Source organism: Sphaeramia orbicularis, chromosome 21, assembly GCF_902148855.1.
Source record: "Sphaeramia orbicularis chromosome 21, fSphaOr1.1, whole genome shotgun sequence".
Classification (NCBI taxonomy): domain Eukaryota; kingdom Metazoa; phylum Chordata; class Actinopteri; order Kurtiformes; family Apogonidae; genus Sphaeramia; species Sphaeramia orbicularis.
In genome coordinates this window covers 41743315-41769534 of record NC_043977.1, presented here as the reverse complement: position 1 = coordinate 41769534, position 26220 = coordinate 41743315, and the positions used below count along the sequence as shown (strand labels likewise).

At 38.4% G+C, this 26220-nt stretch overlaps 1 protein-coding gene across 4 annotated transcripts in view; it reads left to right on the top strand.

The window, feature by feature from the left end:
- The window catches only part of man1a2 (mannosidase, alpha, class 1A, member 2), a 197137-nt gene extending 173061 nt beyond the window's left edge, over nucleotides 1-24076 (top strand). For all 4 annotated transcript variants that reach the window (XM_030125539.1, XM_030125540.1, XM_030125541.1 and 1 more), the window contains 3 exons: nucleotides 3299-3471; nucleotides 16599-16714; nucleotides 22083-24076. In XM_030125539.1, the coding sequence (XP_029981399.1) occupies nucleotides 3299-3471; nucleotides 16599-16714; nucleotides 22083-22218 (425 nt within the window). In that variant the 3' untranslated portion in view covers nucleotides 22219-24076. The remainder of the gene's footprint in view (nucleotides 1-3298; nucleotides 3472-16598; nucleotides 16715-22082) is intronic.
- The last annotated feature ends 2144 nt before the right edge of the window (nucleotides 24077-26220 follow it).

The following is a 26220-nucleotide window of genomic DNA, read 5'->3' as shown; positions in this document are numbered from 1 at the left end:
CATGGTCTTGCAGGCATTGAGAAGTAAACTTGAGTTTGGAGTTGCTTATGAAACTTTAAGAGCTGATTATGTTTGTCCAAGATGTCACAATGTTTCTACTCTACAGGTCAGTATCATCTCAGATTGGCTACAGAAAACAGTTCAGGGAGTGTAGAATATGAAGACATTACCAGGTGGATCAGTAGTAGTACTCTAGAGTTCCTGCTGGATGTGAAAATGTCTACAGTTCTAAAGGTGGAGCTGCTACTGCCAGCCTCACCTTATGTCAAGTTTCCCCTTGTTAATGACTGTCCACTAGATGCCACCGTGTGTATAATCTACTGCCACATCCACCAAGAAAACATGCTCTAAAATGTTGACATTTGGAGCTGAATGGAAACAAGCCAACACTGTTAAACATTATTAACTGAACAAAGTTGTTCAGGTACTGTTTGAGCCATTTTTACTGGGTTCCTGCGTGAGTGTGGAAAAGTATGGAATTTGATTTTATGAATTTCCAGGTCTGGAAAAGTATGGAAAATGGAAACAAATGTATGGAAAAATAGTGTTTCCAAGACTGATACCACTGTTCTATTTTCTAAAACATAAAATTACGAATATCTAAAAACAAGAAATGGATTGATCTGTTTTTTAAGACACTTGCTAGCGCAGCTAAAATGTTTGTGTGAGAGCACACACAGTAGGCTGTGTGTTTCAGAAAACATTTGGGCAGATTGACAAGTTGAACGCCCAACCTTCTGCTCTTATCCTCCTCCAACCCATTTTAAGGCCCGCCCAGGTGTTGTCAAGTTTCACTGCTACTTTGATGGACAGGTGATGTCCATGCACTGTTCATGAGCAAGCTATTCAACATGCCTTGTATGATCATTGGCAGAACTCATAATCCCAAATATAAAGACTAATTGGTTGGTTTGAATTTTTTTTTACCAAGACATCTGGAAATTATGGTCTGGAAAAAGTACGGAATTTTGAAATTTTAAATGTGTAGGAACCCTATTTTTAAGTTCAAACTTGACTGTGATTGGTTAATGTTGTCTTTTGTTAACCTTCCTCTTAACATGCGTAACATTAGAATTATTTTTTTAATTGCTAATTTTAGTGTAAGAGCTGGTGATGCATCCATTTTCACTGTTATTAATATGAAGATCTAGCTGGCAAAAATAGTTATCAGATTTTGGAGTATAAATGTAAACCAGTTTAGATCTACATGGTAAACAAAGGCATACGTGACCTGAAATCCATCCAAGATTTATGGTCGTAAATTTTATTTACTTAATGACTGTATTTTTATTGTTTTTGAGTCAGTTCATTCACATTTTAAAATGAGTTGACAATAGAAATACTTGCCTCAGTTAGGAATAGGGCTGCACGATATTGGAAAAAACTGACATTGTGATTTTTTTTTAACACTGCGATATATATTGCAATATGAAAATAATACTCAGGAGGATGTAATCGCTGTGTGGTGCCGACGTAAACGGTCAAACAAATTAGTTGTGTTCCCTCTCGTCTCACTGTGGCAACAATTGCACGGCATTGTCAACACAAAACATGTGTTTCAATGCCGTCCTTCTCGTAGCTGAAGTAATTCCACATATCTGACGTTGCTTTTCTTTTTAGCACTAAGTCTTTGTTTTCGGTGATTTTCTCTCTCATTTTTCAATGTCGTTACCAGCGACTCACTCCATGTGCAGGGGTGTGGTCTGCTTCAGCAAACTGATTAAGAATGATTGTGATTGGTGGATCACTGCACGTATTGTGTGTCAGATATTCAGGTTGAAATTAGATCAGAACATGTTGAGTTCATTTGCCTCTTACATCACAGGATCTGCGATGTGACTATTGCACACATGTACATAGCGATGACAATGCTCAAACGATATATTGGGCAACTCTATAGGATGATCATTTGCACAAGAAATGGAAAAACCAAGGTGGGACCTGATGAAGACCAGCAGGCTGAAACACGTTGGGGCTGAGTGATTTCCATTTAGACATGCCATAATTAATAAAGGCATTTTACAATTATAAGAGAGGGCCTTGGTTTTTGTATGTTTTGTGCATTGACTGTCCCTTCACCAAAGAGCACCTCTCTTACCATTTTCCATGACTATTTGTCATTACTGCCTGGAGGTCCATGAAGCATTCCTTTTTACCGTTTGTTTAAGATGATCATTTGTTGTAACATTTCATGAACGTAATATCCAAGTCAATAACGCACCTGCATCCTGGTGGAAATGAACCTGCTAATATTCTGTGATGTGCAGAGAAGAATTCCGACACAGCTTTTTTTGTTATCTGTACATTAATCATCATTAACTTCTGTCCAAATTTCCCATTAAAAGAACAGCTGCAGGTTTGTTTGTAGAACCCTGAGTGTGATGGCAGCCGCTCGGTAAAGCAGCACTTTCTACACAAGTCATCCAGTCTCACATGTAAATGTATGATGTGAGATCAACTGTACAGAAAACAAACTTTTGTAGAAACTTTACAGTACTTTTGTTTAGATTGTTGCAAAGTAAACACTGCCGTTTGTTTTGTTGCATATCATCCATTTAAAAAAAACACCTTTTGAAATTCTTGCGTGGATGTTCTCTGTTAAGAATCAACACTTCAGTTAGCAAACAAAACCCAGTGTGTGTCCCTGCACTGATGATTATGTGTTGAGTGTGTGTAGTTAGAAATTGTGAGTTTGCTCTTTAAAGGAGGAGAGGTTGTCATGGCAACAAATGAAGATGGAGAGAGAAAGCGAGAACTTTCTGGTTAGGCGGCAGGGAATGTGAAAGCAACAGTCAGGCTGTTTTAAGTAGGTCTTGTTGGAGCTTAATGAGCAGTCATTCAGTACAACCACTGAATATGTGTGTGTGTGTGTGTTTACATGCATGTTTTCTGTCTTCAGTCACTGCCTTGGTGATTTCTGTGTAAGTTTCACCCGCTAGACTCTTAATGCCAATTGTGTTTAATTGTTAGAAAAGGCTGGTTGTAAAATCACGGCCAGAAAAAAATCGATGGCGTTGGAGGCTTTATATTGCTCACACCTGTGACCTTTAGTCACCATCAGCTGAACCATGCAGACAAACAAGGAACTAACATTGATCTTTTTTCTCTCCTCCCCTTTTCATCCCTCAATCTTTTCTCTTAACCTTTCTGCTTCTCCTTTGGTTCTCCCATTAATTCTTACATCCTCCATCCTTTTCTTCTCCGTTTCTCATTTCTTCACTCTCACCATTTTCCTTTCTTTGTCCATTTAACCTTCCACGTCACCTGCACCTTTCTGCCTCTACCCTCCTCCCTCTAGTGCTGAAGCTCGGCCCGGAGGCCTTTAAGTTTGACAGCGGCCTGGAGGCTGTAGCTGTACGTCAGAATGAGAAGTACTACATTCTGCGGCCGGAGGTCATCGAGACTTACTGGTACATGTGGAGGTTCACCCACGATCCCAAATACAGACAGTGGGGCTGGGAGGCTGCACAGGTAAGCAGTTATGTGTGATTATTGTGAAAAGTGTTCTGTACTGTCATTTTAGCGTTGCTTAATCACTACTGAGATAATTTTACATCTGTAAGCAGCTTGTATGCGTTTCTTTGTAATATAATCCACCAGATAAGGTTTCATTTGATTTGCTCTGTAACACTTCACTTTCCAAACACTGATGTTTCTTACTAGACTCATGCTCTAGCTAGTATCCCTCTTTCATTATATATATTAATCATTCAAAGTAAATGGGCACAGTCAGGGGACTATGTACATGTTTGGTGAAAAAAAAAAAACTTTAAAATAGACTTATTTGTCATTTGTAGCTTATACGTAACTGTTTGGGAGTCCTAAAACCACTTTTACTGTTTCTATACTGAACAAAAATATAAACGCACCACTTTTGTTTTTGCTCCCATTTGTCATGAGCTGAACTCAGAGATCTAAAACTTTTTCTGTGTACACACAAGGTTTATTTCTCTCAAATATTGTTCACAAATCTGTCTAAATTTGTGTTAGTGAACACTTCTTCTTTGCTGAGATAATCCATCCACCTCACAGGTGTGGCATATCAAGATGCTGATTAGACAGCAGGATTTTTGCACAGGTGTGCCTTAGGCTGGCCACAATAAAAGGCCACTCCAAAATGTGCAGTTTTATCACACAGCACAATGCCACAGATGTCACAAGTTTTGAGGGAATATGCAATCGGCATGCTGACTTCAGGAATCTCCACCAGAGCTTTTGCCTGTGAATTGAATGTTCATTTCTCTACCATAAGCCATCTCCAAAGCTGTTTCAGAGAATTCGTGAAGAAGACTGTGCGAGGAAAATGGTGATCACACCAAATACTGACTGGTTTTCTGACCCCCCTGGACCACCCAATACAGTAAAAGTGCACATTTTAGAGTGGCCTTTTATTGTGGCCAGCCTAAGTCACACCTGTGCAATAATCCTGCTGTCTAATCAGCATCTGGATCTGCCACACCTGTGAGGTGGATGGATTATCTCCGCAAAGGACAAAGGAGAAGTGCTCACTAACACAGATTTAGACAAATTTATGAACAATATTTGAGAGAAATAGGCCTTTTGTGTACATAGAAAAAGTTTTAGATCTTTGAGTTCAGCTCATGAAAAATGGGAGCAAAAACAAAAGTGGTGCGTTTATATTTTTGTTCAGTGTAAATGATATCTACAAACTAAAAGGGCGAGCCAATTGGTTTTCATTGTTTTAAAAGACTATATTTCACATCGACATTTACATTTTTTATCTCATACTTTACTTGCCCAGGAGAGTACTGGTTTATATCTCAACCTTAATGATTATAGGTTTTAAACATTATTTATACTTATTCACTCCAAGCATGATATTGGGATAATATTTGATCATTTGTGCTTGACAGATAATTTTGATTACCAGCCTCAAGAACTTGAGAATTTTGCCTACGTAACCATAATCATTTTACTCTGCGTAACCAGACTTCCCTTCATATTGATATCCTCCAATCCTAGACTGATTAATGTTTTTTCTCCTAAATTGCAGGAGTTGCAGTTAACAATATACCTGACACTATGGGAATGTTAATTTTGGAAACTTCAAGTGAAAACAGCGACTTTTCATATCCTGAAAAAGTTGACAAATATCGTTGCATGGCCTCAAAGTACTAGAAATATCCTCTCCATCAATGTTTTACACTTATATGCCAGGTAAATGTAGGCCGACTCATTATGATCTTAACCATTTTTTTTTACCCTACGTAACCACTTGACCATGCCCAAATGTTTTATTGGTTAATCTGGACTTTTGGACTTTGAAGGATTAAACTGTTCCATAAACACCAGCTGCCAGAATACAAATATTCATTTTAGTCCACACAGCTACTATGTTTTTTAGTTTTGTTTTTTTTTTTACTCTAACATTGTTCAGCTTGTTAATGTGCATGCATTTTACAGCTATTAGTCTCTTCTAAAGAAATGTGAGTGTGATGATAGAGGAGCATGTCTGTGTGTATCACCCTAACCTGCTCTGTATGAATGTCTGTGTTCTCAACTGAGAGGCTGTGTTCTGCCGAGGAGAAAGCAGAGGATCATCAACAGTATGTTTGCAGATATCAGCAAGCTACTGATGAGAAAACACAAAAAGGATGACCTAAATGATTGATGTTTGTTATGTTAGTCATTTGTCCAGGACAACAGATAGAAATTAGCTTCTCTGATAAATCTGGTGCATGCATCTTGTTCTTTGTAACTAATGCCAATACACACTGTCCTGTAACTAAATAAGTAAATACAAATACAAATGCAGGGTTCCCGCTGGGCCTTAAAAAGTCCTAAAAGTCTTGAATTTACAAATCTGCATTTAATACCTTAAAAAAGTCTTTAAAAGGTATTAAATTTGATATGATTGGTCTGAAGTTATGTTGCCATAAACTTGTTCGCTGTATTGTGTTTAAATGTGTCTGGGAAATGTCCAAGCTACAAAGAAAGTAACGTTAGTCTACTCTGTTCCAACCTGACAATTTATGTGAAAATTAGGAACCAGTTATTGCTAACTTTGCAGACCCTGGTGAGAAATGATTCAGAACAGTGGGAATCAAGGCATTGAAGTAAATAAATACATTTTCCTAAATTTTAGGAGTCACAAATTTTTGCTAGTATGGCTGTGAAATAGGTATTAAATTCTCTTCTAAGTAGTCTTAAAAAGTCTTAACTTTAACCTGTAGGAACCCTGTTAAAGACACAGTTAAGGCTCATTTATGTTCGCTTTACGTATGTAAAAAGGTACGTCCATTTCTAACTTTGTCATGCGTCACTGCCTTCAGACTTCCACGCGTCCTGTACGTTGGAATGAGCATTTCTCAATCAGTCCACCATACTGGCCGAATACCATGAAGAAGAGCAAAGTTTTATGAGAAGAAGAAGAAAGTCAATAATAACAAACATGGCGATGACAGAGGAGGTTTTCCTCATGTGGAGACTATTGTTAATATTGTGAGGGGTAGTTGTCATAAATATGTTGCTAGTTTTTCCACTAACTCATGCAGTTGCTCTTTGAAAGCCGTTATTTATGGAAATTATTCTGTTCAAATTTCAACACTGCCTCCAGTGCTCCCAGCAGTACTGCTCCATTTCATCCATCTGGGTACACAAAATGGACAGAGTTACACACGTAATATACGCAGAGGACGAACAGAACGCTCCATCCGTATCCATCTGCGTCTTTAACGTAGAGCATAAATGAGCCCTTAGGGGATGTTTGAGGGGTTATTCAGAAACAGGTGGTTACACACTAGTGCAATAAACATTAAAATGTCCAGTGAAAGGGCTGGATTTTCCATTTACGTCTTCCGGATATTTATGAATGTAATGAATGAACGAATCAATCAGTCAGTGTTATTTACATTGTTCTTTTTACAGCAGAGCTGTCTCTATGACTTACTGCAAACACACTAAAAAATAATTTACATATATATATCAGCTAAAATTTACTTAGGGGGTCAAATGAGTGGCCGTTTTTGTCAAAAAAAAGTTGTAAGAAATGCATAGAACTGTGTTGAAATAATGCTAATACATTTGTGCACAGACTACTGATATTATTTGCCAGTGGAAGCTATATTTTCAGAAATATTGGATTTTGAATAGCACGTGTATGTGAAAATTTTTGCTGGTGGACGGACGTGACATTACCCATGATGATCTGGTCAGTACCAGTACTTTATTAGTAATAAACTTATATACTTACTATTGCTAATTATCCTCTTATTCATAAATGTTAGTATCGTGGATCTAAAACAATAACAGCTGACACAAAAACACAAAATGCGGCAGTGGACGGATGTGACATGGTTGTTACGGATCCCATCATACTGATGCTCTGCAGCCATGTCACCGTTTCCACAAATGATCCCTGTGCAAAAACTAGTATCAGAATTATTTATTGTATAGTTTATCATCAAACTAAAGAGTAAATAACAATATAGAATTATTTCTTTATAAAAATGCTTATTATTAGAAAACTGCTGATTTAAAAAGTGACGTGTGACATTCTTAATGTATGTATTGGCATAACATAAGCAGGATGGATCAGCCCCATACTCCATATTGCAACCTGTAAAAATAAAACGTGATATGTAGTATGTAATCTTGTAAGAAAAATTGGGAAATCTAAAAGAATAGAATATTTGTTTTTCAGGTAAATTCAGTTAAAATATAACTTGGCCATTTGTGACATGAAAATATAGCGTTAATTGTGATGAAATTGGACATTTTTGAGCTGAAAACATAGTTCATATGACCATCAACATGTTGCAACAGAACTGAAATCCTGTAAATTTGCAGAACTTGCATTTACCAACACACAGTTCCTTTGGGGATTCACTTATATTGATTTCTTATGCACAAAGACATAAATAAGACCTCTAAGCAAATTTTAGCCGATATACATACACATTCATTTATTTGTAGTCATTTTACACCAAATACTACAGTGCTTTTGTATTTTTCCAGTTAAGCTGACTAATGTCAAATGTAATGCAGTATTTCAGAAGTTCAGTCAAAAATGGGCATGGTTTTAAATTTTTACAGCTATTTAAAGACTGCAGAGTAAAACACATTAGAAGCCTCATATTGCTTTGGAAAAATGAACACGTTTATATCAGGTAGATAAGCTCATTAAAACGTGCTATAATTAAAGTGATAGAACAGTATATGAAGGAAAATGCCACTGATAGGACATCAAATGCGGGCCTAGCTGGCTGCTCTGTCAGGCGACTCATCTCTGTGTAAGGCCCTTGGTACATGTTTTATTATTGCTAGAATGTGGAATCAAATTACAGACAGGGCAGCGTTGGCTGAACATGACACCTAATACACTACGGCATTATTTGACACAGTTTTTTCTATTATCTGGTGTGTGCCCATGGGGAAAAGTGAGCGATGCTTGATTTGATATTGACTTTTGAGTCAATAAACAGGTTGGACTGTGTGTTTTTATGAGTCTTATTTCTGTACCAACTAAAAGCATGTCCCCAGCAAAATGAAGGACAATCCAACCAGTGCTTTTATGCCTTTAACAAAGCATCAGTGACAAACTGTAGGAGTAGTACAGGCCACACACAGCAAAATAAAGTAGTTTCCTTCAGTGATATCTCTGGGTTGCTCACATTCTTTCATGTTTTGTCTCCTGTAGTCTGTGGCAGGATGGGAGGAGATAAGAGCTAAGCACATAAAGGTTTTTGTTGGTAGAAATCTCAGTCAACAGTGGTTTATTACTGATCGCAACACTGTAAAAGAAAACACTGTTGTTGTGTGTTTGTGTGGGGTAATATATACGGTAGGAGGATGTGGCGCTTGTTATTTATTCACCTTTTTGCTTTAATTTGCGATTCGTTCGAGATGCTTTATGAAAGCAGGAGAAATGAAAGCCCTCTCATTACTTTTCACTCCTGTGCTCCACTTTTTCTGACAGTGGATTAAAGAGCTTGTCTTCTATACGACTTCTGTCTCCTCTGTCTAAATCTGAAGCCGACTGCTTGTCATCCTTTTTTCCTTCCGTCTCCTCATACTCCTCTATTTTTCTCTTTTTCCTGCCAATCTTCATGTCATCTTTTTCTCAGCATTAAAGTGCTGAAATCACCTTCTCTTTGTTTTTCTGAGTGAGTGTAAGTGCATCTTTGCTCATGTGCCAAACATGACTATTGTGTTTGGCAAGTGTGTGTTTTATAATGTGTGATTGTACTGAGCTTGACTGACACTAAAGAGAGCTGATGCAGAAGGGGCTCATCCCTGCCAAGTGTATTATTAAATATTGCATATGTACTGGCAGATTTGTATGCTTTGCACTGATCCTATATAAAGAAAAAGTTGCTGTTTTGATCTCTGTCTCTTCTGACATGTTATTTTGAATAGAGGAGTAACTAAAATATGCTGATAAGCAACAACCACATTTAATATGCACACATTTGATTCGCTACGTGACAGTGTTGTTTTGGTATCTTGATTCCTGTTCATCGCAAATCATACAATATTTTTTAACTATGTACCCCTGTTTGCTCTTTTTGAATAATTTAGCATTCTGCATCAATACAAACCCAAAAGAGGCCATTGCTTGAGTCTTGCTAAGAGCTTTGTACACTATGTACTGTATATTTTTTTTTAACTAAATTGTCCTCACTCGCCTACTCAAGGCATGCTTTTTCTTTGTGCACATATTTACAGAGTGGAAAGATGATCTGCCTCAAAACAGTTGTTGGAAACTCCATCTCTTTTGCCTTAAACCTTAAACACATGCGTCAAGAAGTTAACGGAAAGGGGCAGAATTTTACGAAAAACACCGGTAAAAACCTAAATGTCATCAGCACTTTTATAAGCAGACAGTATGTAGCCCAATTAAATTTAACATCATACTGCATTTCTTTATATGTATAGTACCATCCATACACAAGGCAGTTCAAAGTGTTTCACAAAGGAAGGAAAATACATTAGGTTAAGGAAAATTATATTCAAATCAACATATATATTAAAAAAAAAAAAAAAAAAAAAAAAACCTAGGGTAACGAAACAACATTTAACGATAAAATACATTAAAACCATAGCAACAGAATAAGGGATTAGATGAATGAAAGTGCATTAAGAAAACAAGCATGAAGAATTAATGTGCCCAGTCAGTTCTCTTTCCTGTAGACGAGAACATTTTACCTCTGTTTGTATCACTTCTTTTCTTTACTGCAGAGTGTTGTTTTTCATTTAGGAACAGTTGGTGATGATAATAGTCACTTGGCAGAACCCTGTCCACTTAACTGACGGAGAGGTTAGATGTGGTCCCTGCTTCAGCGTCATGTTGAACTGAAGACAGAATGGACACTCCTGTGACTCAGTAATGACTCTAGTGCTATAACGGGCCTGGACAGAGCATGTAAACTGTCCTTGTGTCAGCCAGATGATCATTTTAGTCAATGTAGGCTGCACACATGAATCATTTCACCATTTGGAAATCACTGCAGAGGGATTGAAGCATGTATTTGACCGCTGTAGTCTGATTTGTGAAGCCTCCTTTAGATAAACTGTGCAGCAATATAGAAAGCTGAAGATGCGATACAGTGAGTGACTGTGAATGAGGTGAAATGGAACCAAAAATGAAACTCCAGACCAGTGGAAACTCTTACTATTACGTATTTATTTTTAGTCTCTGTTGTGTTTCCATACATTACTTTATTTTCCCGTGTGTTAGTAGCTACTTTACACACACCACCTGAGCTCTGGTCTACGTTCATCCCTCAGTCACACATAGACTTTGCACCTGAGGCCTTCTTTGAAACGCTCCTCTAACCTTCTCCCTGTACCCCATCTGGTCCACCAAACCGCCTCTGTTTGTCACACTTCTTCATTTTGTCTGGTCGCAACATGTGAGTGTCGGTACATTTCTGTGTGTGTTCTCCAGCTTTATGTGTGTGTGTGTGTGTGTGTGTGTGAATGTGAGAAGGTGAAACCCAGCTGCTGTAATGTGAAACGTGTCCCCACTTAGCAGCTGCAGACACTTCTGCAGCTCCTCCTCCTCCTACAGGTAGACTTTTTATCAGATAATTTATTGAGCACAGATGGGTGTGTGTGTGTGTGTGTGTGTGTGTGTGTGTGTGTGTTTATGACTGTGATGGGTATATCCCAGTATTAAGACAGATGTATCTCCGCTGTTTTGCTGTTGAGCTTGAACGTGACGTTACAGTTGGACATGATGCAGAATACCAGCTGGATTTTGGTGTGTTGTGTTGCGTTGCACAGGCCGTTGTGGGACACTGCAGTGTTGACTTAGAAGGGCACATTGAACGCAGCAGCCTATGAATAACAGGAATTATGGTAGAAAACCCGCTGCGATGAAATCTGCTGACAGAAATGGTCACTTAAGTAGAGGGAAGATGTGTGTGTGTGTGTGTGTGTGTGTGTGTGTGTGTGTGTGTGTGTGTGTGTGTTGGAGAAAAAGTGCGAGACTGACAGACAAGGACAGAGATAATGCTTCCAATTACATGCGTTTATAGTGGAAGTCGATAAGGCATGAGTGGGACGGCAGCCAGAATTTTTATGGAAGTCCCAATTCACTGTAACAAGTCCTCATGGCAAATCAATAGAGCACACAGGTACTGTAATAGAGTACTGTCAGCATGAACAGCTGGATTATTGCTCCATTTTTAATAAGGAGCTGCTGGTTTGTGGGGGTGTGTGACTCGTTTTCAGTTTAGCAGGGCTCAGACTACAGGAGTTTAGGCACGATTTATTCCCAAATCAGCCGAAAAACAGGAGAAAGGGTTTTTATAGTAATGGGACAAAGTCTGGACGAATCTGAGGCACTCTCATAATATTCATTCATTCCTTTATTTGTTTCGAGCAGAAGAAAAACAAATCTTTTATGAGTACAAAGAACTAATAGCAGAGCAAATACATTAATAAATAGAGGTTAGGGCTGCACGATTAATCGATTTTAAATCGAAATCGGATTTTTTAATTAGGACAATTTTTAAGAAATGGAAATCGTAAAATCAATTTCATCTCTCTCGTGCCTGCGGGCCGTGCGCTTGCGGGCTCCCGTAGGCTCCTCCTCCTATCAGTGACAGCGGTCTGTCACAGAACTCCGTGCAATGGCCGGACTTTAAATGTGTTCATGAGCCCGCAGTACTTATAGCAATGTAAGCCGTGGCTTCACGCACGGATCCCGCAACTGAAATAGAACTGCATTCGGATCACTCATCTTCCGTTGTCCCGGATCCGTACCGTACTGTCTTCTTCCGATCCGGGTCCGGGTCTCGGGGTCATCAGCCTCAGCAGAGGAGCCCAGACAGCCCTGTGCCCACACACATCCACCTGCTCCAGGATAGAATCCCTCCAGCGTGTCCTGGGTCAGTCTATTCCACGCACGGACCCCCCAGTTTAAACAGAACCGCATGTGGATCGCTTATATTAACGTGGTCCACGCACGCACGACTGATGTCTGTCACTGACTTACATTGGTATCACTTCTGTGGGCCCAGATACCCAGGAAAAAATAAATAAATAAATAAAATTTAAAAAAAACAACAACAACAACAACACACATATATATATTTTAGAAAAATTAAATAATTAATTTAGTCCTCTTACTTGCTAAATTTTTCATTCACAAATGTAAGTTCTGTAACACAAAACCAAATATTATTTATTTTTTGAAAGATGTTGAACTTTATTTAAAGCTGTTAGATAAATCTGGAAACAAAAAGGCTATAAAAAACATAAGTATTTGCTCTGATTTGGACATTGTATTATAGTGTATTCCCCCTGGCAAACTTATGTTATTTTCTTGTTGCATACATTGTTTGTATACTCTATTTCATTCAATAAAGATTTAATTAAGAAAAATAAACTTCTGTGGGTTCATCACGTGATACCATCACAGATTTGAGGTCAGAGCAGTGCCTTGCATTGTGGGCTGCTCACGAAAACGACATGCTGACTTCTGTTGTCTTTTGTAGTTTTACCCAAAAATCTAAATCAAAATCGAAAATCGAGTTTTTAGAGGAAAAAATCGAGATTTTTTTTTTTGCCAAAATCGTGCAGCCGTAATAGAGGTGATCAAAACAATATAGCAATTGTCGTGTACACTAGTAATAACAAAATGAATTCAATAAGTATTGCTCAAAAAGGAGTGGAAAGAAGAATACTTAGCAAATCCCACCCCCACCTCTCATTTATACAACATAACACATTACTTTTGCTTCCTTAATGATAGTTAGATCTGCTTAGAGTCCAAATAATGAACATAACAGATGAAAAACAGATTTTGAAAACTGATGTATGTTACACATAGTATCTATCTAAATGATAGACTGCATAACTTATAATACAGCATATTTCAACAATAATCACATACCAACAATGGTAATAGAAGTGACACATATCAACATGGTAAACAGTGACAAGCACATACCAACAAAGGTAAGAAAGAGCCAAGGATGGAATGGCCTAGCAATTAACAATAAGCCCCACCCTCCCTGTACTGGGATCAGACCATACATTTGTAAAGTGCTTTATTTAGTAATATTGAGTGATGCTAAGTATAAAACATGTTTGAGCTGTAAACTGAATTATATGACTTAACTGAATAGAATAGAATAGAATAGAATAGAATAGAATAGAATAGAATAGAATAGAATAGAATAGAATAGAATAGCCTTTATTGTCATTGCGTGTACAATGAATTTAGGAGTGCAACTCCAGTCAGTGCAACAATATTAATGAAACACCAATACTACAGAAAATAAGAATGGAGTGTGTGTGAAATTCCAAAAACTAAAAAATAATATAAGAAAATAGAATTTAAATTTTACCACTTTACAAAGTAACATAAGAATAGAGCTAAGAAGAAAAAAAAAGACAAAATATGAATAGACACAATTTTACAGTATGTGACAGTATATATATCCATGAACAATATTAACAATATTAGAAGTATGTATTTCCTATGAAATTAGCATGTATATCTATGAAACCATATGTATATCATGAACAGTATTATTGCCTCTGGAATCAGGGTAACATGTCAATTCTGATGACAATACGCATATGTAACAATCGGCAAATACGCAAGTCGGTATTTCATTGGTAAAAATGGCTCATCTCACCACTTCCTGTTTGAAAATTGTCAAAAGCGTTCCCTCCTTGATCATGAAGTAGTCAGATCTTGACATAAGTCTAAAAACAAGTCATTTTTAATTTAATCAGAAGTGATGTAGCCCACCTGCATTTTAGTGACAGTTTGCCAAACTTGACTCACTGAATCTGCTCTGTGTAGAACCATCAGACTCCCTCAGGGGTATGGATTTTGTCTCGTACAATCTCTGCTGCAGTGGTTTAATTTGTTGAATTCATCTGTTTGAATGTGAGAAAAAAGGTTTAAGAGCACTTCATGGATGTTATTTGCATGTGAGAAAGTAACATATTACGGCAAGAAATGAGGTGGAAATCATCTAAATACGGTCTACAGTGATTTTGTGGGTTTTTTTGGTGGTAAGTGGTGTTGCAGAATCCAAACTAACCCTTTGAAACCTTCAAATGGTTCTGCAAAATAATCAGCCTTGCGATTCTGTGTCCTACGGATGTCCCTGAACTACTCCTGTCTCACACATCCACACCTGCCCACTGTCATCACCTCTCAGCCTCTTGCCGACTTTTTAGCACATGTCAGAAATATTACTGTAGGTGGACCAACATGTTTTGACAGCAAAGACTCGTTTATATTTCAGACATATTTAGGAGTTAAAATCAGAATCATTATGCCAGTATTGCAAACTGTAAACGTACTGGCATTAGCTCACATTCGCTGGTGACAGGTAAACTTTAACCTGCAGTACCTGCATCTCCACAACCATGATCTCATCCAGAGTTGTTTAGCCCTCCTGCAAAGAAATATTTGTATTATTCAAAGTCTGAAAACACTATTTTTTTGTCTCCAAAATGTAGGTGTCACTCTCTGTAATGAAGTGAATATTTTCATGTGTTGATGTTACTCAAACACATGGATAGTGTGTGTGTGTGTGTGTGTGTGTGTGTGTGTGTGTGTGTGTGTGTGTGTGTGTGTGTGTGTGTGCATGTGTGCATGTGTGTGCGTGTGCATGTGTGTGTGTTCAAAGACTCAAAAATTCAAAGATTTTTATTTTGTCAGTTCACCAGATACACAGGACATACAGAGAATTGAGATACCATTTCTCTCTCACCTTGCAAATAGAAACATTTTTAAATTATTTGAAAAGAGGTAAAAATAGAATAAAAATAAATAGGTGGTATAAAGAATAAACTAGAATAGAATATGAGGCGTATATGTAAGTCTGTTTACAGGAGCAGTGGTAGTGCAAAACAGCAACGGGTGAAGTGAATAATGGATCAGAACAGCATCAGATATGACAGTAAGAGTAGCAGGTATGACAGGAGTGCAGTATTTGGAATAAAGTGCAGTAGACTGTCAGCAGTAACGGGAGAGTATCACAGAATGTAGACTACTGAGTCTGTACATGTATATATACCATACTGTATACCCTATATATATATACTGTATATATATATATAATAAAAGCTGTGGTTTGTTTTGTGTAGAATTGTACATTCTGTGACACATGTTAACTTAGATTTTTGTTTGCATAGACTCTTAATGTGCAGTGCCGGCGGTGATTGTTGTCATAGAAACACAGTGTGGTTTTTAGCACAAGATACAAAACCCCATAATGATCAAGTTTCACAAAAGCATATTCTAGAGGTTTTCTGAGATGTTTGTGCAACATGCAGACATCAGACCTGTCCAGTGGTCCAAGCCTCACTGGTGTTTGTTCTGTTTAAACATGTACAATCCACATCCCATCTGTCCCTTTAGGAGAACAGGAGATAAACCCTCCAAAGCCAAAGTGAACGGACAACAGAGGGGTTGGATGTCATTTTTAAACGCCTACTTTAAAGCACCCGTCCAAAGAAACAGAGATGAATTCGTTGTACAGACGTACGCGCACACATGAATGCTCCTGTTTCCTTTATCACAGGAAAGCAGCACATTCTGGTACAGGTTACTGTTGTATTTCTATTAAAGACGTGACTGCAGACAACGGTGCGAAGACAACCCGATTATCCGCATGTAAAGACGACCCCTTTTACTCGTCCATTACACAGTAACCCCCTCAGTTTGAGCATAATGTAAAACAAATGAGTGTGTGCGATCATTATGGAGCCGCTTTGTGTAGAGGAAGTACAAAATCAAATGTAAATGCATGGGAGGCAGGGCGAGGCGTTTGTGCTAATCTTCTTTCTCTACAGCCTCTGTTTCCTGTATGTGTCTCCCCAGGACTTGCTCTAATCTGTCACAAGCAAAGAAATTAATTATAGCATGCTTTTGTAAGCTTATTAAAACTGTGCTCTCCTCCCCCTCCACCTTTTCTCTGCTTTTTTTTTTTCTTTTTGCTCCTACTTTTTCTCACCCTCTTACACCATCATTACCTCCTTTTTCATCTCCTTCCCTACCTCCTTTCCTGTCCTTTCTGCTTTTTCTCCTCTTTTTCCCTCCCCCCCTCTACCTCGTGCCTATCTCCTTAACTCCTAACTTCCTCTGTCTTCGTCCCCTCCAGGCCATCGATAAGTACTGCAGAGTTAGTGGAGGTTTCTCCGGTGTGAAGGACGTTTACTCCTCCAACCCCACCTACGACGACGTGCAGCAGAGCTTCTTCCTGGCTGAGACACTCAAGTAAGCCAACGCTAATAGGTTGATTACTGGAATTGATCTGTAAACCATTTGTTGACTTGTTAATTAATCACCTCTGGGATTAATGAGATAAATAGGATGGTCATCCAAATGAAAGGACTTGTCCCTCACATTTAATTGCAGCAGTTATTTCCTACCATTTTATAGCTTGTTAAAATAAATTTGCAGACATAAAGTATACATTAGAGACCTCTTAAAAAATTTCCACAACTGATGAAAAAGTTTCTCTTAGTTAATCTTTATATCCAGTTCAAGTTCAAATGTGATATACTTGTCTGTTTGATCCATTCTAGTTTAAATTTCACATGACAGATTTTCATCTTCCTCCTGTCTAGTGAAACTACTGGCTTTTCCATTGGACATATGCGTAAAACTTTACCAATAGTTACTAAATGTCGAAAAAACAGAAATGCATAATGACATTTTTTCCCAAAGTGGGGTATTGCAAAGAAGCCCAGGGGTACTTAAAATTTTGGGGGAAAATTACATTAATGCAGCGTTTCCACTACATGGAACTGGCTCGACTCAACTCGGGTACCAGGTACTATTCCTGGAGACCATTTCCATTACAGGATACTACCGACTTTAGAGTACCTGGACATCACAGCGATGCAGCACGTTACTTCCATGTCGTCTGCTCAGAGAGTTGCTGATAAACTCACTCATTGCATGTTGTCTCATCAAGCTCATGCTGAATTTTTACGTCGGCCACCAAAGACTGAATCTCCTCAACCAACCATGGTGTAGTTTTGCGGGCTGTCATCATGTGGATTAACCTACCGCTATATTTACTGTCAACTTCCGCTGTTTTTTGTACAACAGCGGGTCACAGAGACAACTCTCTGACCAATCAGTGGTCTGCAGTGTTTACATGTCAGGTTTTAGTATCTCTTCCCCAAGTCTTGGAAAATCGGCGGAGGCGAAACCAAAAAACTAGTACTGGGTACCAGATTCCAGGTCCTTTTTCGTAATTGAAACGCAAAAAGGCCAAGTCGAGTGTAGTTGAGCCGGTACCACATAGTGGAAACGTGGCATAAGTAAGTCATCATGTACCAAATACCAAATAAATTAAAGTTGCAAGCAGCATTGGGCGGGACCTTGCACCTGGCGTTCCGCCTCTTGTGCATTCCACCTCCCATGCATTCTGCCTCCCGTGCTTTACACCTCCCATGCATTCTGCCTCCCATGACCGTCAATACCTCGGCTTCACTCACACCTCTCCATCCCGACACCAGCTCTCACCCTTTGGCGTCCGTCCTCTTTTCATCCCTACAGAACACCTGCGCCTTTCTGCTGAAACCACCATCACCTTTTAAAGTTGGGGTCTGAGATCTTGGAAAAACGGTTCGAGCTAGCTACATTTTGAAAATACTTAATTCAAAAGTCCAAACCCCTTTCTTCAGACGTCCCTCCGAAGCCACGCCTCCAGAGTAGTGGCACACGCAATGCTTGTTCCCGAGCGCTGCACAGCAACAATTTGCCATGAGGCTCTGCTCCGTCCCCGCCTTTACTCTGACGGCGTATACGGTCCAGCCCGGCCCCTGCCACAGCTCCGTCTCCTACACGGGCTGAAGCTCCCTTGCCAGCTACGGCCCCAGCTGAGCCTCTGGCTTGCGTATCCAGGCATACCTCATTCAGTTTCCTCTAACACCCCTGTTCTTCCAGAACAGCCCCAGTTCAGACCTATGTGACTAATGTTACATTTCCTAGTGATTTATGTTGGTGACAAAACACTTCGCCGGTGAACTTTCCATCCTAATATAGCTAATAAAACCAGGTTCTGGCTTCACTTCCTGTACAAGCGTTTCCAGCCTCTGGGAACGCGCAATTCATGCTCGAAGAGGGGTATGCGCAGAGGTGGGAGGGGCGAATGGCAGTTGAGTTTGATAGACATATCACCGTTCAGTCATTTCGAGTGGGTGCTCAAAATGATTGGATGGTGTTTTTTCAGTCCTCTCCGTTCCACAGGTGACTAATTTTTTTTTTATTTTTGTGTTAGAGCATTTAATTAATTAGTTGTAATCGGGGTGTGAAGGGGATTTTAAGGAATATAGTAACAAATGCTCCAGAAAAACGTCTCAGACCCCACCTTTAATGAGGCTTTTATTTTGAAAACCCTACTGTGTATTTAAGCTTTGGTAACATTTTAAGAACATTTCTATTTTATATTATTCAGAATGACTTTATTTGAATAGCAAAGTCATTTTTTTTTGTTGATGAATGGTTAATTTATTAATTACTGACCAATTTATTTATTTTTCTTATCAATGAAAGAGGGCACTTTTCAGTTTATATTTTGCACACAAAATTTACTTTAAAACTGTTATTTTGTAATCTTTTACAGTTAAATATATGTTGTTTGTTTACAAAGGTTTGAAAATAGAAACAGACACCTTTGGCACAGAAACAAAAATTAATCAAAAATGCTGAAGCGAGAGTTGGGGGTACTTGGCTAAAATAGTGTATTTTAGCAGGTACTCCACTTTAAAAGTTTGAGAACCACTGCACTAGTCCTACACAGAGAAGCTTTAAATTGAGCTTTTTTTTAGATATATTTGGGTCTCACAGGACAGTGATGCTACAAATGTATTAATAAGGATCCTATAGAATATGATTCATTGCTGTAGATTAAACTATTGAACAGACCATAAAGTCGCTCAGAGCAGCTCAGCCTTTAGCATCTACAGCAGTAAAATGCAACATACACATTGATGCAGCAGTAAAAGGAATCTAAATCCTCATACATAACAGTAAAACACTGTCACGGACTATTTTTCTTTATGAAAACTACTTTTTCCACCATTGTATTTCAGAATCAAGGCCCTAAAAGAACCTGATATAACACACAAACCTCTGTACTTGACATGTGGTCTTGTTATTATGAGACTGCATCATTACCTTTCACATTTTGGGTTTTAACCAATAATGTTATCAAAAAACACTGCAAGAAATAACTGACCGCTACACGCTCCAAACCCACAGAATTACAGCAAAAACTGAATCAATCCGGCTTATCCCAACAGACTTTTATGGTTGCGTGTTTGTCGTCTGTCTGTGTTAATTTTCTAACGGCGATAATTAAGTTAACCCGGCGTTATCAGTGATGTCTCTTTACCAGGGCCCTTTGCTCATCCACAAAATGTTATAAATGCTGATTAATGCAGAGGGTGGCCCTGAGGTCTCTGTGGTAAAGCATCACCATCATCATCACTCACGGATGACCGAAGAAGAGGCTCTGAATTCAGACTGTGACCCGGAGGGAAAAGGGAACAAAAGCATAGCTCTCTGACTCCCCCTGCTGGAGGCTCTGGGAACAACGTTATTCTGACTTCATGGAGTGGTATCTCAGCAGTGTTTACAGTAACTGTCAGTCAACCAGTCAAACAGGACACAGATTATCATAAAATACACTTTATGGACAGCTCACACCAGCAGCGACATCTGCAGCAGATCCTCCATTTGTACATTTATTGAAGGTGAAATCATCACCCACGAAGCACCGAGCGACAGGGACATTTGTCTTTGGCATGTGAGTCGATAAAGGTCACCTGTCACACCGGTCGGTAACTTTTTGCGACAGTGACATTTGATTGCCTGTGTGTTATGCAGACTTCAGTGTCTATCTGTTCTGGGTCTATGACAGCAGCTCAGCGTCAAAAACAGCTGGTGATTGACAGCAGGCAGACGCACTGATCTGCAGAACTAAAGGGAGCAGCTCCTGTTCCCTGCTGTGCACATGGGAACATCAGCTACTGTGGTCAGGCGTCAGTTCACGGATACTGATTTGTTTTAAGGTCATTTTCTTGCCTTAATTAAAGTCCTGAAACAGACTGAAGGCAGAAACAGAAGAAATGATATGCAACAAATATGCCCAGTCAGACTTCAACTACAGTTATCTGTGTCAGATTTATATGAATGCATACTAGACGTGAATATGGCCTTTCCTAACAGAGCAGGGTCCAGATTAAAGCTTTAGATTACAGGTGTCAAACATACCAGCACACCAAAGGGTCCAATCCAGCCCATGGGATGAATTTATGAAATGCAAAAATGACACTTAAAATATTAACAGTCAAAGGTGTCAGAATCATTTTAGTTGAGGTTCCACATACAGACCAATCATAATAACCTATAAATAATGACAACCCCTAATTTTTCTCTTTGTTTTAATGTAAAATAGTAAAATTACATGAAAATGTTTACATTTACAAGCCATCCTTTTTTCAAAATATGTGAATAACCTGAACAAATATGACCAACCTGAAATGTCTTATGAAAAATAAGTGTAATTTTACCAATATTCTGCCTCTTACTAAAGGTTTTGTGTATTTGTAGATCCACTGGGATCTGTAGGCTGTAATGCACATGTGTAAACGATACACAGAGGCATAATATTGTTAAAATGGCATTTATTGTAAAGATATTTCAGGTTTTCGTTATTCACATTTTTAAGGAAACTTTGTAGATGTAAACACTTTCATAATGTAACTGTTACTTAAATTTGACTTTTTTCACAGTTTTACACCATTTTACTGGTCTGGCCCACTTCATATTGGGCCGTATGTAATATGAAGTAATATTGTTGATTTGTGGTTTTGGTTTAACCCTTTCATGCATGAATTTTCCTGAGTGTTTTTATTCGTCTTTAGGCATGGAAAAAAAAATGCAATCAATCAAATAAATAAATAAATAAAAAGAAAAACATTTTATGAAGCTATTTTTCATGGAGTTGCAAAAATGTCCACTCAGCTGGACACCATGCATTCAATTTCTGAAGCAAAGAAACATGTATTTACTGATATACTGTGTCAAAACTATGAAATACATGTTTTTTAATGCTGCTAATCCGATGTTTTTGTCAGATTTTAACATACTGTAATATTAGTTATTACTCACTTTATGGAGATAATATTAAAAAAAAAACTTTTTGTTTAAGAAAAATGGTTAATTACAGTCTAAAAACAATAATAAGCAATTGATTTACACTCAAACATGTTACTGCAGATCACGTTCATCAAGAACAGCACAGTTACAGTAATGGTATGAATGTCAGTGTACGGGAGGATGCATAGGCGTGCACTGTGTTGGCTGATGTGAAACTAAAACAGTAAAATCCATGAACATACAAGAGAACAGCTGGAGAAGAACTGTCCACTGGAGTGCCCACTATGCATGAAAGGGTTCAAATGCTCTAGAACTAATGTTAAAGGTCATTAAATTAAACGTTCTGTTGCCTGTTAAGGGTCTCCTTTTGGCTCTTGACTAACCATTGACAAATCCACTCCTTTTTTCCTCTTCTTCCCTCCCCTCCTCACCCCCTGTCCTCCCCCCATAACCCACTCCCACCCAGGTATCTGTACCTGTTGTTCTCCAGTGATGACCTGATGCCGTTGGAGAACTGGGTGTTCAACACAGAGGCCCACCCACTGCCCGTCCTCCACCTGGGGAACATCACCCTGCCCGGCAGCGAGCCGGCCCAGCGGTAGACACGCAGGCCCGCCTCCTCTTTACGCCACCAGGGGGCGCCTCCTGCCCGCCCAAACACCCGCCCGCCTACACTGAACAAACTTCCATACAGCTCTTCAGACTCTCCACTGCTTTTACTGCAGGCATCAACCAGAGGGGATGCAGACAGAGATACAGACGCTGCAGAGAGGAGAGGACGTGGACACTCCTCTCTTCTTCTTCTTTGCTTTTACTCTTTGACTCTGTCGACCTCTGTCTTCTCTGTTTGACTCAGAAGGACGGTGGGTGTGCTGCTCAGCCTCAAGATTGGCTTGAATTAAACTCTTTATTCCTTTGAAGGACCGAGCTCCAAACGGGAGGCTTGAATTAGTTTTTTTTTTTTTTAGAGTTTATTTGAGGTTTGACCAAACTTTCCTTCCATACTGACTCAAGCTGAGGCACTCAGAGTGCACATGGGGTTTGTGAAGGATCAGACAGTCTGACACTGCACTAATGAGAAGTGTCACTTTTCCAGACAGACAGACAGACAGACAGACAGACTGGAGGACTTCACAGGGTCTGTTGATGAGGGTGTGTGTGTGAGTGTGCGTTTTTTTTTTCTTTTTTATTTCTTTGATGGACAAATCATTACTGGGGACACAGGGTTGAATCAGAGCCCTCCTCCTGTTCCAACCCGACCCTGATCCACTTCAGTTGAATCTACATCAGATGAACTTTGACCTGGAACTGTTACCAGCTTGTCATAGTGTGAGGAAGGGTTGTGGAAACAGTCCCTCCCCCGAAACCCTTTTTTTTTTGTTTGTTTTTTTGTTTTCCTCCAGAAATGTGGGCCATCATAAGTGAAACAGTAATTTGCTGGGGACAACGGCAGACATCCTGTCTACACTTTCCCTTCCAGTCAGAGACGACTCTCCCCGACTCCATTCTGCTGCTACTCAGTCGGATGCTGCGTCTTAAATCACCCCACTTTTTACTGATCGTACTTTCTGTTACCATATCAAACCTTTTCTTATCTCTCCCGTCCAAGAAGTTCATACTTATTTCACCTGCATTTTTATAAATTACTCTTAATAATACCATCACGGCATTAGTTTGGATGCTTTAAAATGGCGTTGGATTCAAACCATATTCACAGTCGGTGATTTACCAACACTATGTGCCGGTCAGCGCATCCTCAGTTTGGAGACACAGCACAGATGGTAAACATTAGACAGAATTAACTAAAAACAACGTCAATGAAAGCAAACACTATATTTGAAGTTTGTCATTTTACCAAACTGTCAGACAGTCCTTCATGACCATTATATCCAGTTGTGTTCACATCATAGCCACCAGATTCTCCTGACAGAAACAGTCTTTTTACCTCAGTCGTTCAGCAGGTTGGTTTGGTTTGAAGATTTAAGGGGATGGACTTGAAATGACTGATTCAGATTTTTGTTATTAGCATATGAACACCTGAAATTAAGAATCACAGTGTTTTTTTGTTCCCTGTGAATGAGCTGTTTGTATTTTCACAATCTATTTTTTAAGTTATTTTTGAGTTTTTAGTTATTTTACCTACAACAAACAAGGCCAGAATGAACAACACAACACAAATTATGGTTTTAATGGAAGCTTTTTTTTTTTTTTTTGCTATTTGCAGATCTGTTAAATGTGAGCGTTGATGGGCGATTTCTTTGCCGGGTTGGCACATGTCCCACAAATATAAGAATCAATGTGTCTTTTGTTACCTTAGAGTGAGTTGTTTTTATTTGCAGAGGGTGGATTCCCCAGGCATTTATCTACAGCAGCTCAGAATGAACGTCCCACGTTCTTATTTGCATTTTCAGCCTCATGGTCCATGACCGGCATTAAGATTAAATGTGTTTTGAGTTAATATCCCCTAAAGCAGGGGTGTCAAACTCATTTCAGTTCAGGGGCCACATTCAGCCTAATATGATCTAAAGTGGGCCAGACCAGTAGAATAATATAAATAGTAGGATAAGAACTTATAAATAATGTCAAGTCCAAAGTTTTCTCTATGTTTTTGAGCGGAAAAACTAAAATTCCATTATGAAAATGTTTTCACCTACAAACTGTACCTGAACATAATATGAACAAATATGAACAACCTGAAAATTCATATGAAAAAGAGTGCGATGTTAACAATATTATGCCTAAGTTTATCATTTATACATGTGCATCGCAACTTAAAGATTTAGTAACAGGCAGAATATTGTTAAAATTCCACATACTTTTCTTAAGACATTTCAGATTGTTCATGTTTGTTCAGGTTATTCCTATTTTTTGTAAAAGGATAGTCTGTAAATGTAACTTTTTTTCTAATTTTACTTTTTTTGTACACTCAAACAAAGAGGAAAATTTGCAGTTTTCACTATTTATAGGTTATTATGATAATATTTTACTAGTCTGATCCACTTTAGATTGAATTGACCTAAAATGATTTTAACATCCTTGATTATTAATATCTTCAGTGTCATTTTTGTATTTCACAAATTCATCCCAGGAGCCAGATCGGACCCTTTGTCAGGCTGGTTTTGGCCCCCGGGCCGCATGTTGGACACCTGTGCCCTAAAGTAAAGCACCAAACAAGCACAGTTGTTATTTGTTTTTTACTAGCCGATATTCAGCTGGTTACTATTAGTAACTTCACCACTACATGTCACTGAACCTATGAATGATCCAAGTTAACAGTGACACAAACACAATTCCCAGAAGAGCACAATATAATGGTTTCATTTCTATCTAAAGGACTGTCTGACAACAAGGTAAAGCGGTGAAAATATTCAGAATTCTCCCTGTTCTGTTTGAAATATGCAGTAATAACATTCACTGTTAGACTTTAGATAAATAATGAAAACTAACCGTGCTCCCAAACAGCTGTAAATGCATTATCCAGGTAATCATGGCTCCATCTAATACCTGAAACGTCCACACCATTGCTTTGCTTTGTTTCTGTGATATTACTCCTGCCTGAGTCTCCAAAGTGGGTGAATGCAGAGCGCCATCTACTGTTGGTGATTAACAGAATATGGATAAGTACTGATTATAACTCCATTTTAACCCATAAAGACCCAAATATCCAAAACCATTTATTGATGAGAACTATTTAATCCCTGTTGATCTACTAAACCTATCAATACATGTAAATAATTGGTGTAAAATACAGTTTGTCATCTTTTCATGGTCATCAGATATGACCCATTTGGATGTTCAGAGGCTCCGTGGTGAACATGGAAACACCGTCATCTTCTACAACATTGATTCACCAGTAAAACCCATGGAGTTGGATCAATGACAGTAGATGGAGACACTTGTTTTTATGTTCAGTTAGTGATATGTTTTGCAGAAAAAGTATCTTTTTTCTTCATTTTTTTCTGTTTCTGATATAAAAACCTTTGAATTTACTCTTTAACTTTAATGAACATCTACATCAGGGGTGTCAAACTCATTTTGGTTCAGGGGCCATATTTAGCCCAATTTGATCTCAAGCGGGCCAGACCAGTAAAATAATGACTTAATAACCTATAAATAATGACAAATCCAAGTTTTTCTTTTTGTTTTAGTACAAAAAAAACCCCAATTAAATTATGAAAACATTTACATTTTACAAAAAAGATGTGAATAACCTGAAAAAACAGAAATTTCATTTGAAAAATTAGTGCAATTTTAACAATATTATGCCTCAACTTATTATTTATACATGTACATTACACACAGTGTTACATAAACATTTGGTAACAGGCAGAATACTGTTAAAATTTTGGAGTTTGGAACTAAAATTTGAACAATTTCTACAATATTCCATCTCTTTTTATTAACACAACTACAGATCACAGTGGATCCATAAATGCACAAAACATTTAGTAACAGGCCGAATATTAATAAAATTGCACATTTCAGGTTGTTCATCTTTGTTTTTATTTACATTTTATTGTGAAAGAATAGTTTTGTAAATATAGATATTTTCACAGTGTAATGTTATTTTTTTCACTTAAATTTTTTCCACATAATTTTTCACA